At 36.0% G+C, this 23,457-nt stretch overlaps 1 protein-coding gene across 1 annotated transcript in view; it reads left to right on the top strand.

The window, feature by feature from the left end:
- The window catches only part of lrp8 (low density lipoprotein receptor-related protein 8, apolipoprotein e receptor), a 229,223-nt gene that overhangs the window by 149,465 nt on the left and 56,301 nt on the right, over positions 1 to 23,457 (top strand). The window contains exons 5-7 of the mRNA XM_073851156.1: positions 13,571 to 13,954; positions 17,522 to 17,647; positions 19,570 to 19,692. Coding sequence (XP_073707257.1) covers positions 13,571 to 13,954; positions 17,522 to 17,647; positions 19,570 to 19,692 — 633 coding nt within the window. The remainder of the gene's footprint in view (positions 1 to 13,570; positions 13,955 to 17,521; positions 17,648 to 19,569; positions 19,693 to 23,457) is intronic.

The following is a 23,457-nucleotide window of genomic DNA, read 5'->3' on the forward strand; positions in this document are numbered from 1 at the left end:
TCATTGTACATCCATAGAGATTAATGCACCGCACAGACACCCACTTGATTCCTGCAGACCCATCAGAAACTAATTAGGAGAAACGCTAAAACATGCGAAAGCAATAAAAAAGAGATTACAATATGAAATGTGTTAAACTCTAGAGTATATAGACGTCTGTATTGAAATTTTAACCATTATGAGAATTTTACATATTACTCCAAACTAATCAATAGTCTCCAAACCATTTTTCTAATTTTACTCAAAGGACATTAACCATTAAAAAATCCTGTTTATTACCACATTTACTTAATTTCTTTAAATATAGACCTTATATTTCTGGCCAGAGTATTTCTTTCACACTTTATATTTTCTGAACCTTTGAACGATGTGAAATGCTAACTTAAAATCTGTACCTGGCATGCACTTGACTCAATATTTCTGCAGGCTCTTTTACTGCTTGGAGAAGAGTTACTTTGTCAAAGCTTGCGGTCGAACGCTTCCTATCTCCAGGAAGAGATGAACTCTAGAACTGAATGCAGAAATAGATTCCTATTCCCTCCTCTCTTCGTTTACCCGATCCACACCTCTTCTTTATCTTCTTGCTCTTCTTACTCTTTTCACCAGGGTCCTCATTATTTGTTTGCTCTAAATATATTCGCACATAAACACTTTTATGCATAGCAAAGTCATGATAGTTGTGTGGGAAATATGTTAAACTTTCAGCTAGCAAGGATGTGTTAACTTTTGGATTGTTAGAAAACTATTTCAAATAAATGCTGTTCTTCTGAACTTTCTATTCATTAAAAATAGTTGAAAAAAGTATCATGGTTTGCAGCAAAATATTATCCAGAACAACCGTTTTCAACACTGACAATAATAAAATATATTATTTGAGCATATGATTTCTGAAAGAGCATGTGACACTAGAGTAATTGCTGCTGAAAATTCAGCTTTGCCATCACAGGAACAAATTCAGAAAATAGTCATTGTAATTGCAATGTTATTTCTCAATATTGGACTTCTTACTGAGTCTTACCAACTCCAAACTTTGAGCAGCTGTGTACATTGGAACAGCAACTCAAATTTGACTTGCATTCAATATTTATAACTGATTCTCTCATGAAAACCAAACATAAATGTGAAGTTGCATTTGCAGCTTACTCAGGGTTAGACGAAGGTCATGTTTGCTGTGTGCTGCTAGCACTGAAATGTAATCGTGTTTACTTGCTATGACAGCTACTCGACTGTGAGCTCATTCTCATGTAGCTAGTTTGGCCACAAACCAGAGCCTATTCAATCAATTAAGATCGAATGGAAATTGCAGTCAAGCACTGAGGCATGTAATGTCGATCATCGCCTTGAGATGACTGTGAGATCAGATAAGAGAAGCGAGGGATGTTGGTGACACCCAATAGATCTTAATGTCTGAGGATTTGAAGTGCACAGATAGAGATAAAAATATTGAAACGGAAGAAGGAAATATATTAAACGCCAAAAAAGATGGAAAAGACAAACACGTGATCCAGTCTGTTAGTTAGTGTGGTAGAAGGTTATGTGTGGGAGTAGGTACAATATGCACAGTTGTTTGGATTTTGTGAGTGCGTTATTTTTGCTGTTCTTGGTAGGACTACAAGCAAATATCTTTCAGAAAAATCCTTCAGGTCTCACAAGTTCTTTGGTTTTTCAGCATTTTTGTCTATTTGAACCCTTTCCAACGATATCTGTATGATTTTGAGATCCATCTTTTCAGACTGTGGACAACTGAGGGACTCATATGCAACTATTAGAGAAGGTTGAAACGTTCACTGATGGTTCAGAAGGAAACACAATGTATTAAGAGTCAGAGAGTGAAAACTTTTGAACAGAATGAAGATGTGTACGTTTTTCTTATTTTACCTAAATAATATATTTTTTTCATTTAGTACTGTTCTTCAGAAGCTACAGAAGATAGATACGTGTTTCCCAGTAGACAAAATAAGTTAAATTTACCCTGATCTTCAAATTCTTAGTGCATTGTGTCTCCTTCTGAAGCATCAGTGGGCGTTTGAACCTTCTGTAATAGTTGCATATCAGTCTCTCAGTTGTCCTCAGTGTAAAACGATGGATCTCAAAATCATACAGATATTGTTGGAAAGGGTTCAAATACACAAAAATGCTGAAAAAAACAAACAAAGAATTTGTGGGAATTTATGGATTTTTCTAAAAGATATTTGCTTGAGTCCCTCAGTGTGAAAAGAAGAATCTCAAAATCACACAGTAATTGTTAGAAAGGGTTCAAATACACAAAAATGCTGAAAAACCAAAGAATTTGTGGGAGCTGAAGGATGTTTCTGAAGAACAGCTGGCAGTTTAACTGTTCAGGACAAGGGACTCATGAACAACTATCACTAAACAAAAAAAAAACACAGCTGTGAATCATTCAGGTAACAACACAGTATTAAGAATCAAGTGTATGTAAACTTTTGAATGAGGGAATTTTTATAAATTCAACTATTATTTTCTCTTGTGGACTCTATGTAAACAGCTTTTATGTGTAATATCTTACTCAGGTCAGTACAAAATTAAAAAAATAACATGCATTTTATATGATTCCTCTTATTTTGGTAAAATAATTCATGTTTTGCAGATTCTGCAAGGTGTATGTAAACTTTTGACCTCAACTGTATCTATCTATTGTATCTATCTACAGTTGAGGTCAAAATCTATCTATCTCTAGAAATTCTCTGTCATACGTCCAACTCGTTTTTGGGACCTTGGTCATGTTTAACAGTGTAAATAAGTCAGAATGCATAAAATACCATTAGACATCCTCTTTAGGATGTCTATTTAGGCAGCTCACTAGGATTTGGGACAGCAGGACAGAGCTTCTGTCTTTCTCGCCTTTTGCTTTTCGTTCCATTTCCATTCCCAGGCTTTAGCACTTTTCTGGGTGCTGTGAAAATTCTCATCACTGAAAAACACAAGCTATCACCACCTACAACACTCAGCCTCTGCTGTACCACTGTGGAGGGCCGTAATAGTAAAGTATTACCGTATCTACCGAAGCGTTTCCTCAAGGGAGATTCAAAAGGGGCTAGATGCTACACAAGAATATCTATTAATCTGATTATATCAGTATCCGCAGGATTATTACCGACAGCTAATGTGATTACAGCAAATATTAAATCTGTTTTCATGCATCCATGTAAAATTCTAATTACAGCACTGGCAGAAAGTGTAAGACGCACTGTGATTTAGATATTTATTCGTGTGATGTTGTTCTTAGTGTTCATTTATTTCCTGGGTGACATTGAAGCTAATGAATTCTGAGATGTGCTGTCTGATATGTGCTAGTCCCCTGATTGAAGCAAACAGGAACTGAACATGATTCCCAGTGAAATTAATGAGTCATTTGCTTTTTGATAATGCCAGAGTATTTGGTGTATTTCATATCTACAAATCTGATGTGTTTTATTCCATTACGGAATGTTTTGTGTGCACAGGCTGTGCCATCTATACAGGGAAGCTTTTGCCCTTTTGTGCTTTATGTGGGTGGGAATATTGGCTGTACTCAGCACACAGTTGCATAGGCTGAGGTGTTTGCACCCGTGTAATGCCAAACGTTATGCCGAACCTCTTCTATCCCCTGACAATAACCTGATATTTCTCTTTCATCTGCGCTGCCATTTGCTAATCCACCCAGAGGTAATGCCCTCCTACCCCTGGTCAACATATAGCCGCACTTCAGCAGGTGTGAAAATGTCTTTCCTTTCACCATAAACAGCTGAAGGCTTGGTGCAGAGAGTTTTGTCCAGAGAGCTCAACTCTAAATGAATTTGTTGCACAGAGGGGTCAATCATTTTCCAAAGAGTATAATAGAGATTCAGACCATTTCAACTGCTCTCTCAGTCATTTCTGCACTGAAGAAAGGAGCTTGCACTTATTACCTTGGGGAACCATCTCTGATTTTATAAGTCAGATCAGGTTATATGAACAATAAAATGGCCTTTATTGGTATGAACCAAATTATACAGGTTGATTCAGACATATTAACTAATTTCTTTGAGATGGATGAAACTAGGCCATTTAGATGCTAACACTTTAATCACATTTTAGGTTAAATTCAAGTCAGTTAAAAGATCCCGTGAATTAAAAATTGTGTGTTTTAACATCTATAACCTAGTATACTTCTACATGCTGACTAAATTTACTTTTAGCAGGTCATGTGCATTTCAGATTTGGCAAAAGCTATTTGCGCTAAGAGCAAATATCGTTAATTTTGTGTAAATTGATGCTATTCACACAGTTGAAGGTCTACTAAATACACTGTAAAAAAAGTTAGTTGTTTCAACTTAAGATTCTTTTAAGTCTGATAAATTCAACCAAGAAAAACTTAGATTTTTGAGTTATCTCAACAAGTTCAATCCAGATAAGTTAACTTAACTCAAAATGTTAAGTTGTGATAACTAATTGGCGCAATCATTTTTTACAGTGTACCTGTTAAACACTTTATTCCACTATTAAATACCTATCAGTAGGGTCCCTGTTTTTTCCATTTTAATTTTAAAAGCTAATAAAGTTTTAATGGTTAAATTAAACAACATTAATCAAATAGCATGTCTAATTAATCTAAATAATGAAACTTGCACAGTTTAACAGCAAATTTTTATAAGGGTAAACAAAAAATAGATTTTGAAGGCCCTATGAAATGCATTTAAAAAAAATTCATTTGAGGAATTTATTTATTTTATTTCTTTCTTTTTTCAGAAATACTGTGTTGTGCATATACATTTTCTGATAAATAAATTCTGGTAAATAAATTTAGATTTCTGTCACAGTTTCTTCAGGTTAAACCAGACTTTTTTATTTTGATGAGGTGCTGTGACGACCTTTAAGTTTGTATGTGATATGACGCTAGTTTTTCTCAAAAGAAATTGTAAAAATGCTCATGAAGTGACTCTCTTTTAGATTGGTTATGCATTCATGTACTCATATATGTGACCCTGGACCACAAAACCAGTCGTAAGGTTAAATTTTACCAAACTGAGATGTATACATCATATGAAAGCCCAATAAATAAGTTTTCTATTGATGTATGGTTTGTTAGGATAGGACAATATTTGGCCGAGATACATCTATTTGAAAATCTGGAAACTGAGGGTGCAAAAAAATCAAAGTACTGAGAAAATCACCTTTAAAGTTCTCCAAATGAAGTTCTTAACAATGCATATTACTAATCAAAAATTACATTTTGATATATTTATAGTAGGAATTTTACAAAAAAATCTTCATGGAACATGATCTTTACTTAATTTCCTAATGATTTTTGGCATAAAAGAAAAATCAATAATTTTGACCCATACTATGTATTTTTGGCTATTGCTACAAATATACCCCAGCGACTTAAGACTGGTTTTGTGGTCTAGGGTCACATATTTAGGCGCCAGAGGTCGCGAATGTCACGCAAGCTTCAGTATATGTGTAGTAATAGATTATTGAGCATCTGCACCATTCATTCCCACAAAGAGAGATGCAGAAATGCAGGATTCATATTTAAGCAGTGTTTTGCTATATCACATTTTGATTGAAGTGTACTGACCTACTTTTGATTTATTCATCCCAAATTGGACAAATTCTGTGACATTCCGCATTATACAGCAACTTACATTTTTTATGACTGGATTCTGCAATTCCGATTCTGCATCGCAGAAATCATAGGGCACTATATTTTTGCTTTTTGAACTTTTCTGCTATTTTTTATTTAAAATAAACATAATCTCCAAGCTGAAATGCGATTGGGTAAAGCAAAAAGAATGGGAGCGTAAACAGTCTAATTCAAACTCTTTACGCCATCTTGGTTTCTTTTGTATTTTGTTTGACATAAAATAGACTTCTTGTTGGAAAATGGAGCACAAATTTTGATTACTTATCTTGCACTGTACTGGTTTTTGTCCGATCAGAGCTCTCTACAATGAGAATGTCCCTCCCACCAATGTCATCTTTAAGCTGGTGCTTAACAAAGTGAGTCACGACTTATTGGCCATTTAAAAAAAAAAAAGAGACAATACCTTCAGTGTATCCAGTCAGAATGTTCTACTTCAGTTGGAAAGGCATCAAAACCTTTATTTGCAGTGTGATTTCACACAGTTTTAATGAAACAGTAGCTCCCTGCCAGAGTTATATTACTGGTTTATTTTCCTCACACAAGAAGAGTCATATAGCAGAGTTGCCAAACAAAATGTCTTATTTCTTCTAAAAACTCGTAACTGACTAATGAAACCACACTGAGGGCTTACAGAATTACCGGCCTGAACTAATTCCCTGTCCTCTTCAATTTCTCTTTCTTGCTAGTATATCCTCTTTTCCTGACGCTGTGCCTGCAGGCGCTGTTGTCAGCACTGGGAAAAGCTTCATGAGGGGGATCTCATCCAAAGCATCTCAGTCTTTAGCTGCCTCAGTATGTTTGTGGCACCTCGTTCCCTCAGCTCAGTGCATCATGGTTACAGTCTTTCCCCCCGGAGGAGGCTAGTCTTTCTCTCTGATATGGGATACTATAATATTATGGGCTAATGGAGGACAGTGGTGAACGCACCATTAACTCTGTGCTGACTTAGTGCCTCGGGCCATTTGCTGAGCGTAGCATGAGCCTCAGCGCTAAAGCTGCCCCCGGTGGCTTGTTCTCACAGATATGGGGTGGTCATTCAAATTGAAATATCTTTGGTGTAAGTAGTGTTAAAAGTGTTGAAAGTGGTAAAAATACGTCCTTCTGTTCCAGTTCAAAGTGCAAAGGCAAATACACAGCAAGTTAAGAGCATTTTTGATGAGCATTCACTGAAGTTGTTCATTTTGAGATTTGTAGAGTTAGCACAATTGCAAATATGATATTGCTTTTATACACTGGTCAATAAATAAGTTATTATTACGTAATCTATATTTATTGCCATTTGTCTATTTTTAGTAGTGAATCAGAAAAAATCTTGTATTTGAACAAATAAATTGAATGAATGATTCTTTGTCCTGTCAAGACAGTTACAATTGAGGTCAAAAGTTTACATACACCTTGCAGAATCTGCAAAATGGTAATTATTTTACCAAAATAAGAGGGATCCTACAAAATGCATGTTATTTTTTATTTAGTACTGACCTGAATAAAATATTTTACGTAAAAGACGTTTACATATAGTACACAAGATAAAATAGTTGAATTTATAAAAATGACCCCGTTCAAAAGTTTACATATGCTTTATTCCTGATACTGTGTTGTTACCTGAATGATCCACAGCTGTGTTTTTTTTTTTTTTTTTTTTTTTAGTGATGGTTGTTCATAAGTCCCTTGTTTGTCCTGAACAGTTAAACTGCCTGCTGTTCTTCAAAAAAATCCCACAAATTCTTTAGTTTTTCAGCATTATTGTGTATTTGAACCCTTTCCAACAATGACTGTATGATTTTGAGATCCGAGATATGCAGCTATTACAGATGGTTCAAATGCTCACTGATGCCTAAATATCATATTTTTCATTTAGTACTGCTCTTCAAAAGCTAAAGACAAAAGACAAAATAGGTTAATTTACCCTGATCTTCAAATTTTTACACCCCAGTCCCTCAGTTGTCCTCAGTGTGAAAAGATGGATCTCAAAATCATACAGTCATAGTTGGAAAAGGTCCAAATACACAAAAATGCTGAAAAACCAAAGAATTTGTTGGACCTGAAGGATTTTTCTGAAGAACAGCAGCAGTTTAACTGTTCAGGACAAAAAAGGGATTCATGAACAACCATCACCAAAAATGGATCGTTCAGGTAACACAGTATTAAGAATCAACTTCTGACAGGGTCATTTGCATGAATTCAACTATTATTTTCTCTTGTGGACTATATGTAAAGGTCTTGAATGTGAAAAATCTTATTCAGGTCAGTACTAAATAAAAACTAACATGCATTTGTATGATCCCTGTTGTTTAGTAAAATAATTAACATTGTAAATCAATTCTCATTTAAAAAACAATCACTTGTTTATTTCCTAGATTTTCTGTGTTTTGAACAAATTGGTTAAATGAATGATTCAGTGACTCACTCATAAAGACAGTCACCTGTCACCACCTACTGGTACATTTATATAATCTATAAAAAGAGTTACTTAAAAATCATGAAATGCATTTGGAATGTTGAAATATCCTGCAGTGTGGCATGCATCAAAAGGTATTCAAAAGGATTTATTACTAATTATTTTAGGATTGTTTTGAATGCAGCTTTTCTGTCCTTGTGTTGATTGAGAGGCTACATGGAATATTTGAGAGGAACTATTGTATAATATATGATATACCATATTATACACTGTATTTATTTATGTCATAAATTACACAAGTTAGTTTCGGTCAAATATTCTGTGTAGTTTCTCAATTAACACAAGGACAGAAAAGCTGTGTGTATTTCTTTCACATATTTTTCAGCTCTCTGTTGTTTGCTTGTGTGTGGTTCAAGGTCACAGAGATCTTGTTAATGTAAAGCCCTATCTTCTACTTGTCTGTTGTTGGCCCGGGGAATGAGTATTTGACGTTGGTCAGTGGAATTCAATTGCCCTGCTTTGAGCTTTTCCTTTCCGCTCTTTTAAAATCCATTCACTGTTGTGCCTGACCTCTAAACGAGATAGCATCAAAATCCACACAGCAGAGATACATCAGCAGCCTTTGAATGACGAAGTCAATCTGGCTCAGAGCTGCGTGTGTTTGCCACTCTTTTATGGTTCTGTAACACTGCGAAAGGTGAAAATCCACCTAATCTAAACTGTTTTTAAAGAACCAGATCGATTTGTTTGTGTTTATTTCAATACTGACATTTTAGGCATTTATTTGGCCCAAAGACATTAATTGGTAAAAGTACATTAGTCAAAAACATAGCATTGTAACTTTTTTGGTAGCAGTTTATTTCTGTTGTAATATTATTAAGTTATTATACTTAGAAATTACATTTTTAGATTTTCTAAAGAAACATTTTCGTCCTTGCTTATGAAACCGTAAAGCCCATGAAAAAAAAAAAAAAAGGTTTCATAGTAAAAGTGTAGTAACTATAATTTTTTTGGTGGATTGATTACCATTTGTATGACAGGATAGTGTAGCCACTACACTACACTAGATTTAACTACAGTAACTCTCTCAAAATAATTTTTTTTTTTAAGAATGCGAAATACCCGAAAACCTGGCGGTTTAAGAGTTATGAGCGATTTTGTACTTTTGTTTGCTTTAGCGCCCCAATCAGCCTGATGGTCTCGTTGTAGGCGGTGTGAGTACTATCATCCCTCCAAGTTTCAAGTCTACTGCTTACGGTTTGGTCCACACGATCAGTTTTATGTGGAGATTGCTGATCTGTGACTATTCTAACAATTACAATAGGGTTTTAGTGCTACACGCTTGAACCCCTAATAAACATTTTTTAAAATTGCTTAATAAATGTTCACCCTTTGATTATTGCTGATGCCTCTAGTAAAGCCTCTAGTGTCAGATTTTTAATTTAAAGCATATTTTGGGTTCATTTTGATGGGCGCCTTACCTTAGACCCGCCCTCCCCAAGCTGCAGCAGTCCGACTCCGATCGCCATTGTGTCAACTCAGGTGCAGGGGAAGACAAGAATGTCTCCGGTTGAGCAATAGAGGTGTTCTGTTGTTGGATGTAATAATGAACACAGCAGTCGTCATTTACTCCCGACATCTGAGCTGCTGAAGATGCAAAGGATTAATGTTACTTTCGTTTTTAAAAGGAAAGCGCTGATCCCGATCTACATATGCGTCTATGTTTGTGCGAATCATTCGTGATGCAGCTGGCTAAATGTGGCTAAATGCGGCTAAAGTAAACATTACGGCTTGTCATCCCACGGCATAGGGGGCGGGGCAAGCAGAGCTCATTAGCATTTAAAGGAACATGCAACAAAATAGCTTGCTCTAAAAATGGCCGATTTTGACAAGGTAAAAATTGTGTTGTTTTTTTACACTGCCATTGAGAAATTTTAACGAAAGTATGTTATAGACTTCTCATTAAGACCCTAAAGAATCATATTAACTTGTGGAAAATGGGCATACGATGACCCCATTAAACAATAGTTGGATTAAATAAAACAACCTAGAGGGTTGGGTTAAACATTTAACCTAACCACTGTGTCAAAACAACTCAATTGCTGGGTTTGTCGGTATTTCTCTCAGAGCTTGTTGTTTTTAACCCAACATTTAATTTTTTTTTTATTTTTTTTTGTAGCAAAACCATGGTTAATTTTCATAAGGGTTGTGTCCTGGGTGGTTTTAACACATAAGTTGTAGTTTCTAGGATGTTCCTTGTTGGTTGTTAGGGCACTGCAAGTTGCTGGTTGGGATATATTCAGTGGTAGCTCGAGTAAACAACCCTATTCATGTCCCTAGAAATGTCTCTGGTCTCCTATTTAATGTAACACTTAGCAAGCACTGCTAATCAATGTTTAGTGTGGGTTTATTTAGTGTGTGAATATATTTTATACATTCAATTCACACCTTCACAAGTGTATAGAGCTGGATGATTTGATATTCACTCCAGCTGGAATGTGACGGTGCAGTATGAGTTCACTGGCGTATGATAAAGCTGTCCATGTTTGTTCTGTTCCTCACTGAGAGGATGTTGTTTTAGGCCGCTGTCTACATCACAGGCCGAGCACCTTTTCATTTCCACTACTGCCTTCTTGTCCCTCAAGAGAAGAGGAGGGTCAGCCAATCCAATCTCCCCCTGCTTAGAGCAAACACAACCTTCCTTCCCATGCACTATGCACACAAAAAAACTCCAGTCGCGTTACTTTCTTTTAACAACATGCTATGTTTGTTGGCTGGCTTGACCTTGAGGGTGGAGAAATGTAGTAGCTATAGATACTATCTACATATTCCAGCCCTTTGTCAAATTTGTCATTGACTATTCCAGAAGATGTCATTCCACCCTTTCCCCTTAGCTATTCGATAATCATTGAAGAGACCGTTCAGTGGCCGACAGCAGTTTCAGAGATTGCTTTCCTAATAGACCTTGTTGATTAGTTTTTTGTTTTTTTAGGTGCTTGTTAGCTAATCAGCTTTGCAAAAACACAATTAGCATCATATCTCATTGAGCATTATTGTAATTGGTTTCAAAAGCAACCAGCGTAGGTGGCAGAAATATGAAATACAAATCAGCTAAAGTGCAATGAACAACAAGAATGACCTTTCAGTGAGCAGCACAAATAACATTGATTTGGAGTCCGCCAATACAATTTTGATAATGTCACCGTTTTGACGGTAAAAGTGTTTTATGAGCCCCAGCTGCTCTTTGCAAATAGTTTGCATATTTACAGGTTTATCGACGCAAAGTCACACAAAGTCAGGATCGATTTCTCTCACCCGATCACATGCCCTTAAGCCATTTCAAATCCTTTTACAAAACTGGCCTCCGTGAATGTAATACCCAGTCGCCTTACAGCTCTTCAGGACGGTTATTCCTGTGGGGTGGGTGACCCCATTAAAGAATGGACAGGCGTTTACTACAGCACAGTTAAGCCCATTTAGTGTCTGCCGCCAGTGTGGGGCTGAAGTGTGAACCTCAGGTCATCTGCAGCACGGTTGAATCGGTGAGGTCACGGGGCTCACATCAGCACAGAATAGCTCAGAGCTAATGCTACATTTGCTATAAATTTCCAGTAAGAAGAAGTGTGATTCAGTCATTTTACTGTAATGGTACCTCATAGGTTTGGTGGTGTGACATTGTTCAACAGAAACCCCTGTCTTTCTTCCCACTGATTTAATAGAAGTTTGATAAAGATTGCTCTGGTCCTTAAAGGAGAAGTTCACTGTAAAATGAAAGTTTCCTAATAATTGACTCACCCCCATGTAATCCAAAATGCTCGTCTTGAACTAGCTCAACTTCACACATTACATATTCACACATGCGTGATGTAGGTGGAAGTACTGACCCACTGTTTACAAAGTGAGCATGCAAAGAAAGGCAAATGCTCTTTACAATAAAAGGTAAAACAATGATGTCGGACAAATTAAGTTGAGAAGAGAAGAGAAAATGAGAGTTTTTTTGCCCCACCTTACCTTTTTTAACCGAAATACACAGACAAAGAACTAACCGTCTGTGACTTTTCCAGCATGATTACGTGAAGATGCGCATACACATCACAGAGCTAGTGCAAGAGAATCATTTGTGGTTGAAAAGTATATAAAGTTTTTTTGAGAAAGTGACATTGTTTCGCTAGATAAGACCCTCATTCCTTGGTCAGAATCGAGTAGAGCCTTTTGAAGCCGCATTAAAACTGCAGTTTGGACCTTCAACACGTTGGCTCCCTTTTGAAGTCCATTATATGGAGAAAATTCCTGGATGTTTTCCTCAAGAAAATTAATTTCTTTGTGACTGAACAAACAAAAAAACACACAAACATCTTTGATGACATCGGGATGAGTAAATTATCAGGATATTTTCACAATGATTTTACTTCTTGGATGATGAAAATGTCTTTATAAGTCTGTCTTTTTTTCATGGATCAGTTAGTTAATACAAAAAGAGGAATACAATAATGTGTACAATGACAAGAAGATATATACAATGACAAAATGCTAGCTTTTTCTTATATAATTATATAAAATTTGTGTTTATGTAGTATGGCTGGATAAAAAATATTGATTTCTCGATTTTAATCAATTCTCATTTTTACGAAATGTTATTGATTCTTAAATCCCAATAATCAATTAGTCTAGCCATTTTTTAGTAAATGAATGTAATTAATTTGTTTCAGTTAATTGTAGCGCACCTCCCATCCAATAAATTGCAATATGCTACATGAAACAAAGTCTCAGATTTCAAATTCTGTCCATTTTATTACAGTTTTCAAACAATAAATGCCATTTTTGTTACAGTACAGTACAAAATAAACATCCAAAGGTATGTTAAAAGAAAGAGTACAAATTACCGAAATCCGTATCCTGTTTTATGTAAATGCTTAATCTGTGTTTTAACTGCAAAAAGACAAGAAATGCTTGTGATGAATAGTAAAAAGAGAAAGACGTTAAAATGTCTAAAAATGTATATATAAACATGTAAGAGGTTAATAGTTCAGCTATCAACGTTTTATTATTCAAGTAATTTTTTTACATACTATATGTGACCCTGGACCACAAAACCAGTCATAAGGGTCAATTTTCAGAAATTGGGATGTATACATCATCTGAAAGCTGAATAAATAAGCTTGTATGGTTTGTTAGGATAGGACAATATTTGGCTGAGGTACAAGTATTTGAAAATCTGGAATCTTAGAATTCAAAAAAATCGAAATATTGAGAAAATCGCCTTTAAAGTTGTTCAAATGAAGTTCTTAGCAATGCATATTACTAATCAAAAATTAAATGTTTATATATTTATGGTAGAATATTTACAATATATCTTTTTGGAACATAATCTTTACTTAACATCCTAATGATTTTTGGCATAAAAGAAAAAGCGACAATTTTGACCTATATAGCTATTGCTACAAATATACCCATGTGACTTATGACTAATTTTCCAGGGTCACTTATATGTATTTGAGGGACTGTAACACACTGGGTTAATGAAGAACGCTCTTCTTTTTTTCCAGATGCCAAGGCTTGCCCTGCAAAAGAGTTCCAGTGCCGCAACCGCCTGTGCGTGGCTCCCACGTTTGTCTGCGACGGGGATGATGACTGCGGCGACGGCAGCGATGAAGAGAAATGCACCGCAGCCACCGCCAGCACCTGCGGGCCACATGAGTTTCGCTGTAACGACTCAGAGTGTATCCCAGCACCATGGAGCTGCGACGGAGACCCCGACTGCAGAGACAAGTCAGACGAATCTCTGGAGCGCTGCAGCCGCAGGACGGAGCCTCAAAAACCCCACTGCCCAGCGGGGGAGTTCCGATGCAGGAGTGGAGAGTGTATTCACCTCAACTGGAAATGCGACGGGGATGTAGACTGCAAGGACAAGTCTGATGAGGCCAACTGTCGTAAGTGTACAAGACTAAATATTTTTAATATAATGATTACAGTTATCATATTCAAGCACATGTTTCCTGAGGTATTTACATTGGAGATGCTTGCAGTGTGGTGATTGAGTTGAGTTAATTAAATTAGTTAATAATCAGTTTTACCACTTGGCTGCATTACATGCTCTTTTTAATGCTGCACGCATGCTGCTGTCATTATAGTCATTCTAAATTACTGTCACGTTCTAGTAAAGCAGTAAAACACATGGTGTATTCAGGGAAAATGTTTGTTTAGAATCAGTCCCCTATCTGTTTTTTCCTAATTCTGTTAACACAAACGCATTGCACACATGCCGACATTTCTTTAAAATGATAGTTGACCCAAAAATTGAAATTCTGTCATTAGTTAGTCACGCTCATGCTGTTCCAAACCCAAAAGACCTTTGTTCATCCTCAGAATTAAAACATTTTAGATGAAATCCGAGAGCTTTCTGACCCTGCGTAGACAGTAACACAACTGACAAGTAACACAACTGACACGTCTGGGCAAGGCCCAGAAAGGTAGCAGGGGCATTGATAAAATAGTCCATGTGTCATCAGTGGTTCAATCTTAATTTTAAGAGGTGACTTTATATTTCAAGAATTTGTTTCTCCATGAGGCATGAGAAACCAAGCATGTGTTTGTTTAAGCTCATGTAATCCTGAAAACAAAACACAAAACCTGCAGCTGAAAGCTCTTTGTTTGCATGTGCGTTATTTGTGCAGAGCATGTGCACACATGTTTACAGTTTGTTTTAGCATGTGTGTGTTTATTGAGATAATGATGCTCTATTTCCAAGGGTTTATGACATGTACATCTTTACAAACTACTGTGGTAGCGGCATGGTAATGTGCCCGAGTCTTGGTGGTTGCTAGGCAACACGTGTGTTTTGAGGTATGGCAGAGTGCCCTTGAGTAAACGCTCTGTGAGTGTCGTCTCAATGTAGGGTTCTTGTAGGGGATTGTGCACCATCCCCAAAATACTGTTCTAGTCATTTTGGTCATTTTGCATTATTTTATTGGATTTAAAGTAGGGATGGGCATTTTAAGTAAAAATACTATTCGATAATCGCAGGGTATTATTTGATTATTATTCGAAAATCGCACCCCTCCCGCGCATGCACCCACGCATGTATAGGCTACACACCCATAAACAGAGAGAGGAAGAGAGACCATTCACGCTTTCAATATGTATGATAACAAACTGTTTAATTCATTAGAGAACCTGTCTTAACCCAAGCCATTTAATGGTTGTAATGTATGATTGCTGAAATATTAATATAATAAACATAACCAAATGACGGCACTTATGAACGTAACAGTCCGTCGATTAGCATTCAGCTGCTCATAAGGCTAAGACATTTCCATTTTAAAAATGAGCATGAACATTTAAAAAACAAAACCATTTAATTAGTTAATCCATGAATATTAGGCTTAAAACATGGCGTGCTAAAGCATTCATGAATAGGCTTAAAACATATAGTGCACGCTAAAACATATTGTGAACATCCTGAATAACGGTACTTATGAACATTAATTTTAACGTCCGTCTTCATAATAATAACATATATAGTATTTTTTTTTTTTTTTAAATGTGCATGCACACGTGATAAAGACGGGAGCGCAATCGGTTTACAGTATGTTTCCATCCAAAAATGCGAATTTAACTTATGTGCAAAACTGGAACATGGCATAAAACATTTGTGCATAAAGCACCGTTTCCATACAACGAGACAAAGAGAACAAAATATGACTTTTTTTAATGCGCATTTATTCGGTAAAAGTTTTCCCATTGTAGTTTATGCACATTTTTTCTTATCGAATAAAAAAGTGTATCCCACTTAATTGTGCGCATGAGTTTTTATGCGCATTTTTAGAATTCATGCTTCATTCTCATTCATTTCATTAAATGAACTCCAGGCAGAATTCTTATTTGTTGTCTTGACAGCTTTTAAGTGCGTTATTGGCCTGTCATCACCGAAAACCTGGGGAATTTAATAATCGCACCACCTATTCGATATTCTGTAATTAAATCAACTAATCGAATATTCGAAAATCGCGACTCATCCCTAATTTCAAGGGATAGTTTACTCAAAAATTTTAATTCTGTCATTAATTACCCAAACCCAAAAGACCTTCGTTCATCTTTAGAATACAAATTAAGATATTTTTGATGAAATCTGAGAGCTTTCTGACCCTGCATAGACAGTAGCAAGTACCACGTTTAAGACCCAGAAAGCTATTAAGGACATTGTTAAAATAGTCCTTGTGACGTCAGTGGTTCAACCATAGTTTTATGAAGCTACGAGAATACTTTTTGTGCAGAAAGAAAACAAAAATAACAACTTTCTTCTTTCCTATAACAGTCTTGGACGCATAATCAGTATTGATGGGAAGATCGGATAATTTTACTGACTAAGAATCTCATCCATCAAAATGAACAAATCTTTTTCCATTGACTCAGACCCAAAGACTCAAAGGTGAACTAATAATTTCTCCTTCCTGTACACACTGCATGGGCCTTGAACATGGTAGTTGTTTTGCAGGGTCAGAAAGCTCTCAGATTTCATTAAACATATCTTAATTTGTGTTCTAAAGAGTTTATCTTTAAAGGTCTTACGAGTTTGGAACAACATGAGAGTGAGTAATTGATGACAGAATTTTTATTTTTGGGTGAACTATCACTTTAAGTTAGGTGCTTATTCTTTGTGAGTAAATTCTGTTGAAAACGATTGAACTAATATTACATATTACACATTTTGCTTCTCAAGTGAATATATTTTGTTTTAAGGAGGGTTATTTATTTTTACTGGAAAGCAGGGCAAAAATATAGGTCAAACGTATTTTTAAGCAGTATATAGAGGCAAGAGAGCTGGCGTGAGATAAGTTGAAGTGCTCTAGTGAAATTGATCACGGTGAATGTTCTCCCACTGCAGCTCCTTTAAAAAACACCGTATGAAAGATTAAAGGGATTTTAAAAGATGAATGTGAAAAATTAAGGCCTTTCTTTGCCGAACAGCACATTTTTCTTTCTTCAGTGTGTTCCCTTATGCCCCAGAGTAAGTGACTGATTGTTTTTAATGCTCAGAGCTTTTTTCCTGAGGAAACTCTCTTGCAAATAAGCTATTACCTTGAGATCTGACAGGAGGTAAAAGCCAAAACCATTTGCTGTTTTAGAACTAAAGCTCACACACAGAGGTGCGATGGGCGATTATTGTGAAAGTGTGATGGTGAGTGCTTTAGTATGCATGTTTTTAACAGCTTTAACAACTCATGGCTTTATCTTAGTCCTTTAGATTTACCTGGCAATCTTTTTTATCCAAAGTTAAAGTTACTCATATTTAAATTATACATTTGCATTGAACCGATATAACAAGGATGATAGTAGATTTTGGAATTGGCATTAGGTGGAATGACCACAAAATCTGTAAATCGTACTTTCTGCTTTCTGCTTATATGACCAAAAATTACCTTAAAATGCCAGGCTAATATACAGTATTTAGCTACAAGAATGATAGTCCTACATAAACGTGTGTTTCTGTCCAACAGCTGTGCTGACCTGCCGTCCTGATGAGTTCCAGTGTGGCGACGGCTCCTGCATTCACGGCACTAAACAGTGTAACAAAGTGCACGACTGTCCAGATTTCAGCGACGAGGCTGGCTGCATCAACAAAAGTGAGTAACTTTAACAATCTTCCTTTCCCCATCTCTTATTTGATTAGCCTCTTCATCTCTCCCCTCTTCTAGCAGCATTTTGAGTGAAGATGAAAGAGTAGAGTGCACCGAATCATGTAGCCCCAATCAAGTTAACATTCACACAAAGCACTACAATACCAAACAGATGTACACCTACATGTTTCCAGGGATTCATGACACACTTCCCATATGGTGCCTTCAATCAAATTCACCTCAAAAGATTAATTATGCCATGGCTATATCTGGTTAGTGATGCATAACATGATTTAGTGCATGAGTAGGACATAGGATCAGCATCCTTTGTTGGACCTAAAACAACAATGTTTTTTTTAGGGAATGGATACCTTTATTCTACGGCTGCGTTTTAGTGCCACGTTAAAAAATAAAAAAATCTAAGATTAAGAGATTAAAGCCGTAATATTTTTAGATTAAATTAAAAATTCTAAGAATAAGGTCAAAATCAGAATAAAGTTATAATATTTTGAGAGTATATTCTAGTCTTTTGCGCATGAAAATAACCCTGATTGGGAGCAATGGGAGCACAGACAATTTTGCAGGGTGGGTGGTGGAATTTTCACGATAAAAAAGGATAATTTAATGAAGCAAATGTCTCAATGTGATCATAAAGACTCACATGAATACAGCAATCTGTCCCGCCACATTAAAGAGCGTGGAAAGTACATTATTGCAAGACACATTGTTTGTATTTCGCTATAAAACTGACAGATTTTGAAAGCTGAGACTTTGTTTTACATTAAAAGTAAAAAAAGCACAAAGCTTATTGCTATTATTGGGTGGTTGGTGATATGAAATATTATTTCCAAGCATACTTTCTTCTGCGAGTATAACACATGGTTTGATTTCTGCTAATAATCCCGCATATATTCAAATAAATTCCAGTGGCCTGGCAACTTCTCCAGGTGCTCCCAATCTGGGCCATTTGGCTATAGACAGACTATATTCTCAAAATGTTATAATTTAAATTGCTACAATTTAATTCTTGTAATTTCAACTTTATTCTCCTAATTTAGACTTTATTCTTGAAACATTTTAACTTCATTCTCGAAAATTCGACTTTATTCTTGTATTTTTTACTTTATTCTCAAAATATTTTGACTTTATTCTTGCAATTTCGACTTTATTCTCCTAATTTCAACTTTATTCTCAAAACTTTTTAACTTTGTTCTCAAAAATTCGTCTTTATTTTCGAAATATTGTGAATTTATTCTCGCAATTTCGACTTTATTCTCCAAATATTGCAACTTTAATCTTGTAATTTAATTATTATTTTTTTTAACGTGGCACTAAAAAGCTGTCTTATTATTCAGTATACAAAGGTGCATTAAAATAATTAAAAATGCCAGTCAAAGTAAAAAGACAAAAGATAGATTGCTGCTGTAAACAAAAGCTTACAGTGCTTGCCCCGCCTCCAGGGTCTTCTGATTGGTCCACTGTTTTGGAACTGATATTGATGAACAGCGTCTTAAAAATGCGGTAAAGGACGAAAGACATAAACACAATGGTCATAAACATCTGTCTAGCACGTTCACGTAGAAAATCAATAGAAAAGTAGCACATTGGAATGGAAAAGTGCGTTCTGTGTGAACTGTCCATTAAAGTACCAAATAAGTAGTCTCTATATTCCAGATCTTCTAAAACCATGTATTTCAATCTGTGTCTCACACAGACCTATTTTATTGGCTTTACAACATTTAAAATATAGTGTTAAATTCCGCAGACTACTTTTATGGTGCTTTTATGTACTTGTTTTGAGCTTGACAACCTCTTTCCCCATCTATTGTCATTGTACAGCAAAGAGCAAAATGAACATTCATACAATGAGTGTCACTTGAATAATTTCGTTTTATTTATGTGCTAACTCTTTATTGTGTCCTTGACAGCCACCAAATGTGAAGGGCCGCTGAAGTTCATGTGTAAGAGCGGGGAATGTATCGATAGCGCTAAAGTGTGTGACAGTATCAAGGACTGCAAGGACTGGTCTGACGAGCCTGTGAAGGAGTGCGGTGAGTTTAGGCACTTTTGCACAAATGAAAACATCCTCGAAAATTGTTTATTGGTATAATCATAGATTAGGGACTTTATTTTTAAATACGGTTTTATATGCAAGTATTTTATATGATGACTTTAATGTAAGTTTTGAGATTACTTAGTGTTAGATTTGTAAAATTGTTTAAAATCGTATGCCTGCAGGCAATGATCTAGGGTCAGCTTTTTCTTTCTCTCTAGTAACTAGTAATTTGGAGAGGGAGAACTAAACTTAGCCCAGCATTTAAGCTCATAGGCAGTGTTGGCTTATTAGGGGCTTCACTTGATCAAGGGCCAATAACCCACAGAGCGATCATTAAGATCAAAGTGTGAGTCTTCCCTCGGGTGCTATCATACGAGGAGAACGTGCCCAGCATGTTCTCCTGCTCTCCAGAGAGAATGCAGGTTCCCATAGATCTGATATTTCTCTCTGTTCTTGTCTTTCACCACATTGGGGAACTGGACTTTTTCTTCTGTGATGAGCTAGAGCTGAAAATACAATTTTTTGAGGAATGTTAAATTTTTTTTGAAGTTAAAATACTTTCTTTTCTTCTTTTAATGTACAAAAACAACTGTAGGTAAACCGTTTATTCAACCAGTCAGTTTCATGAAAAGTTAATTTGGACAGTTCAATATCTCAGCTTCTGGCTCAACCACTAGTGTTGATTTGGAAAATTCTTCATTGTTAGTTAATTATACCTAATGCAACTATTTTTCATATTTAACCGTACTGCAAAGCAGTGTTATTTTAATATTTGTATCAAGGCTCGCAAAATCGCTAGCCCGACATCCCGGGGTTATTGTGTCTTCTAGTCAAGCTACCAAAATGTATCACCTCCCTTCCCAACGGGCTATCTTAAATACTAGGGTTCCTGCGAGTCCTCAAAAAGTCTTCAATTTAGTTGTATCAAATGTAAGAACATTAAAAATTCTTAAATAAGAAAGAAATATCTTAATTTTAATTTCAAGAGGTCTTACATTTGGGGACGGAAGACGAGAATTACGATATGGCTGGATCAGACTTCAGAAGGCTGTGATTTCATTGAATAAATATGAGCTGCACGTTCCAAAGTCATTCCAAAGTCGTGTGTTTTTATATGAACGTATCTCTGAAAGGAAGTGCCTGTCTTCAAAAAAGTTCTAATGGCATTTTTATTTTATCTTTACTATCCACCTTATTTTTTCCATAAGAGTGGATACGGTCGTTTGTAAATGTTCTTGGTCTGACTTCCGGTCTCTTCTGCGTTCAGCTATTTTTAGGTGTACAAAACAGCTCGTTTTGCTGCTTGATATTGCAAATCAGTGTCTTACCAAATAATTTTAATGTTTTATCATATCAATTATGAACACACTGTTTTGTAGTGCAAACAGTTTTACAGTTTACTGCATGCTGTTATTCATCTCGTTATTTCCCTGTAGCGACTAATGAACCGAAAGTCTCACCCATTGGATGCCATCAGTGCAGCAAGTTTTTTTTTTTTTTTTTTTTTTTTTTAAACAAAAAGGTGGTCTAATCTTTTCCATCACGCTACAAAGAAAACTGGCCAACCAACAGAATGTGCGTGTTTAGTCACATACCCACAGTGTAAAAAAAAACTTGTGACATTTATGGTAAAATACTGGCAGCTGTGGTTGCCAGAACTTTACTGTAAAAAAAAAAAAAAAAAACTTAAATTCACAGTAAAAAGATGCATTTCATTAACTAAACAGTTGAGGTCAAAAGTTTACATCCCCCTTCCAGAATCTGCAAAAGGTTAATTATTTTACCAAAATAAGAGCTGGGGGTGAAAACTTTTGAACAGAATGGAGATGTGTATATTTTTCTTTTGCCTAAATATCATTTTTTTTTTTTTTCATTTACTGCCCTTCAGAGGCTACAGAAGATACTTACATGTTTCCCAGAAGACAAAATAAGTTAAATTTAGCCTGATCTTCTAATTCCAAAAGTTTTCACCCCCTGGTCTTAATGCATGCTTTTTCCTTCTGGGGCATCAGTGAGTGTGTAAACCTTCTGTAATAGTTGCATGTCCCTCAGTTGTCCTCAGTGTGAAAAGATGGATCTAAAAATCATGCAGTCATTGTTGGAAGGAGTTTAATTATCAAAAATGCTGGAAAACCAAAGAATTAGTGTGACCTAAAGCATTTTTCCTAAGAACAGCAGGAAGTTTAACTGTTCAGGACAAACAAGGGACTCATGAACAACTATCACTAAACAAAAAAACACAGCTGTGGTTCATTCAGGTAACAACACAGTATTAAGAATCAAGGGGAAACTTTTGAACAGGATAATTTTTATAAATTCAACTATTTTCTTTTGTAGACTATATGTAAACATATTTATGTGAAATATCTTATTCAGGTCAGTACTAAATTAACAATAACATGCATTTTGCATGATCCTACTTATTTTGGTACAATAATTAACATTTAGCAAATTCTGAAAAGGGGGGTGTAAACTTTGACCTCAACTGTATAAAAATAATTTACTCATTGAAGTACTATTATAATATCTGTTTTGTAATACACTGATAACCACTAAAAATAGGTGGTGATGAAAATGTCACATGATGAACCAAAGCTCATCACAAGCAGCTTTTCCAGAAGCTTAGGCGGGAAATACCTATTTACAGAAGGTGCACAGTGTCATTCAGTGAAATACTGAACACTAATATGGTAACACACATGATACTAAAATAATGCAATAAACATTCATTTAACAACATTAGATGTCAGATAAAAGCCTAATGCACACACTAATAAGAAAAAACTAAAGAAGGAATTAATTCAACAACAAAACAACGTCATGCAGGGAATTCTGGAAATGTAAATTCACTTTTTTTCACTGTACATTATGCAATGACTTGGTTCTATTTCACCTCCAAAACCGTGATTTTAACAGTACTTCACTTTAAAATTACATTAAATGTAATCACAGTTATACACCGTATATAGTACAGAAACTTATAACGGGTTTTTACTGTAGCATTTTTACATTCTTTTACTGTTAAAATCACACTCATTTTTTACAGTGCAGAGCTGCTGCTGTTACATAAACAGATCCACATGGCATCACTTGTCATATAGATATTGCACACTTCACCTTTACAAGAAAAATATCTCACTAACTAAATGTTAAGATAGTTTTCCAACACCTTGCAGGTGTATGTTAATTTGATCGATATGGTATTTAGGAAATGCCAGCTCCTCGCTCGACTCTCCCTCTTTCTATTTCTCCCTGTCCTCCCGGTTATGTTCGCTCTTGTGTCAATCCTTAATGTAAAATACATGGTCCCACAGTGGCTCTTCAGGATGGTGTTAATTTCCTTGTGGGTCCCTCCACTCAGCAGATGAGATTAGTGCAGGCACCTGACGCACGGCAGACGCCCCCTCTGAGCCCAGTGCAGTCTGGACCGGCTCCAAGTGGGCCACTGCAGCTATGCATGCTAAATCACTAGGACTGGTGCCAGGGATTACGCTTTTAACATATTCACTAGTGCATCCTTTACTTGTTATACATGATTCATATATGACCTGGAGAAAATACTATCTTTCTTGCTTGTCGGAGAGTGTCTCACTTGATTTTTGAGTGTGCATTTCTCTTAGTCACGGTCCAGGTGTTTGTCCGACCTCCTTTCTCAACCTGTCTCCTTTCATTCTACTTTGTCTTTTCTTAGCCCTATTTCACTTGAACTTCCTGTGGTGTTCCTGTCCTCTGTCTATCTCCTGTTGTCAGCTGTTCCTCA

The sequence above is a fragment of the Garra rufa genome, chromosome 12, assembly GCF_049309525.1.
Source record: "Garra rufa chromosome 12, GarRuf1.0, whole genome shotgun sequence".
NCBI classification, from domain to species: Eukaryota; Metazoa; Chordata; class Actinopteri; order Cypriniformes; family Cyprinidae; genus Garra; species Garra rufa.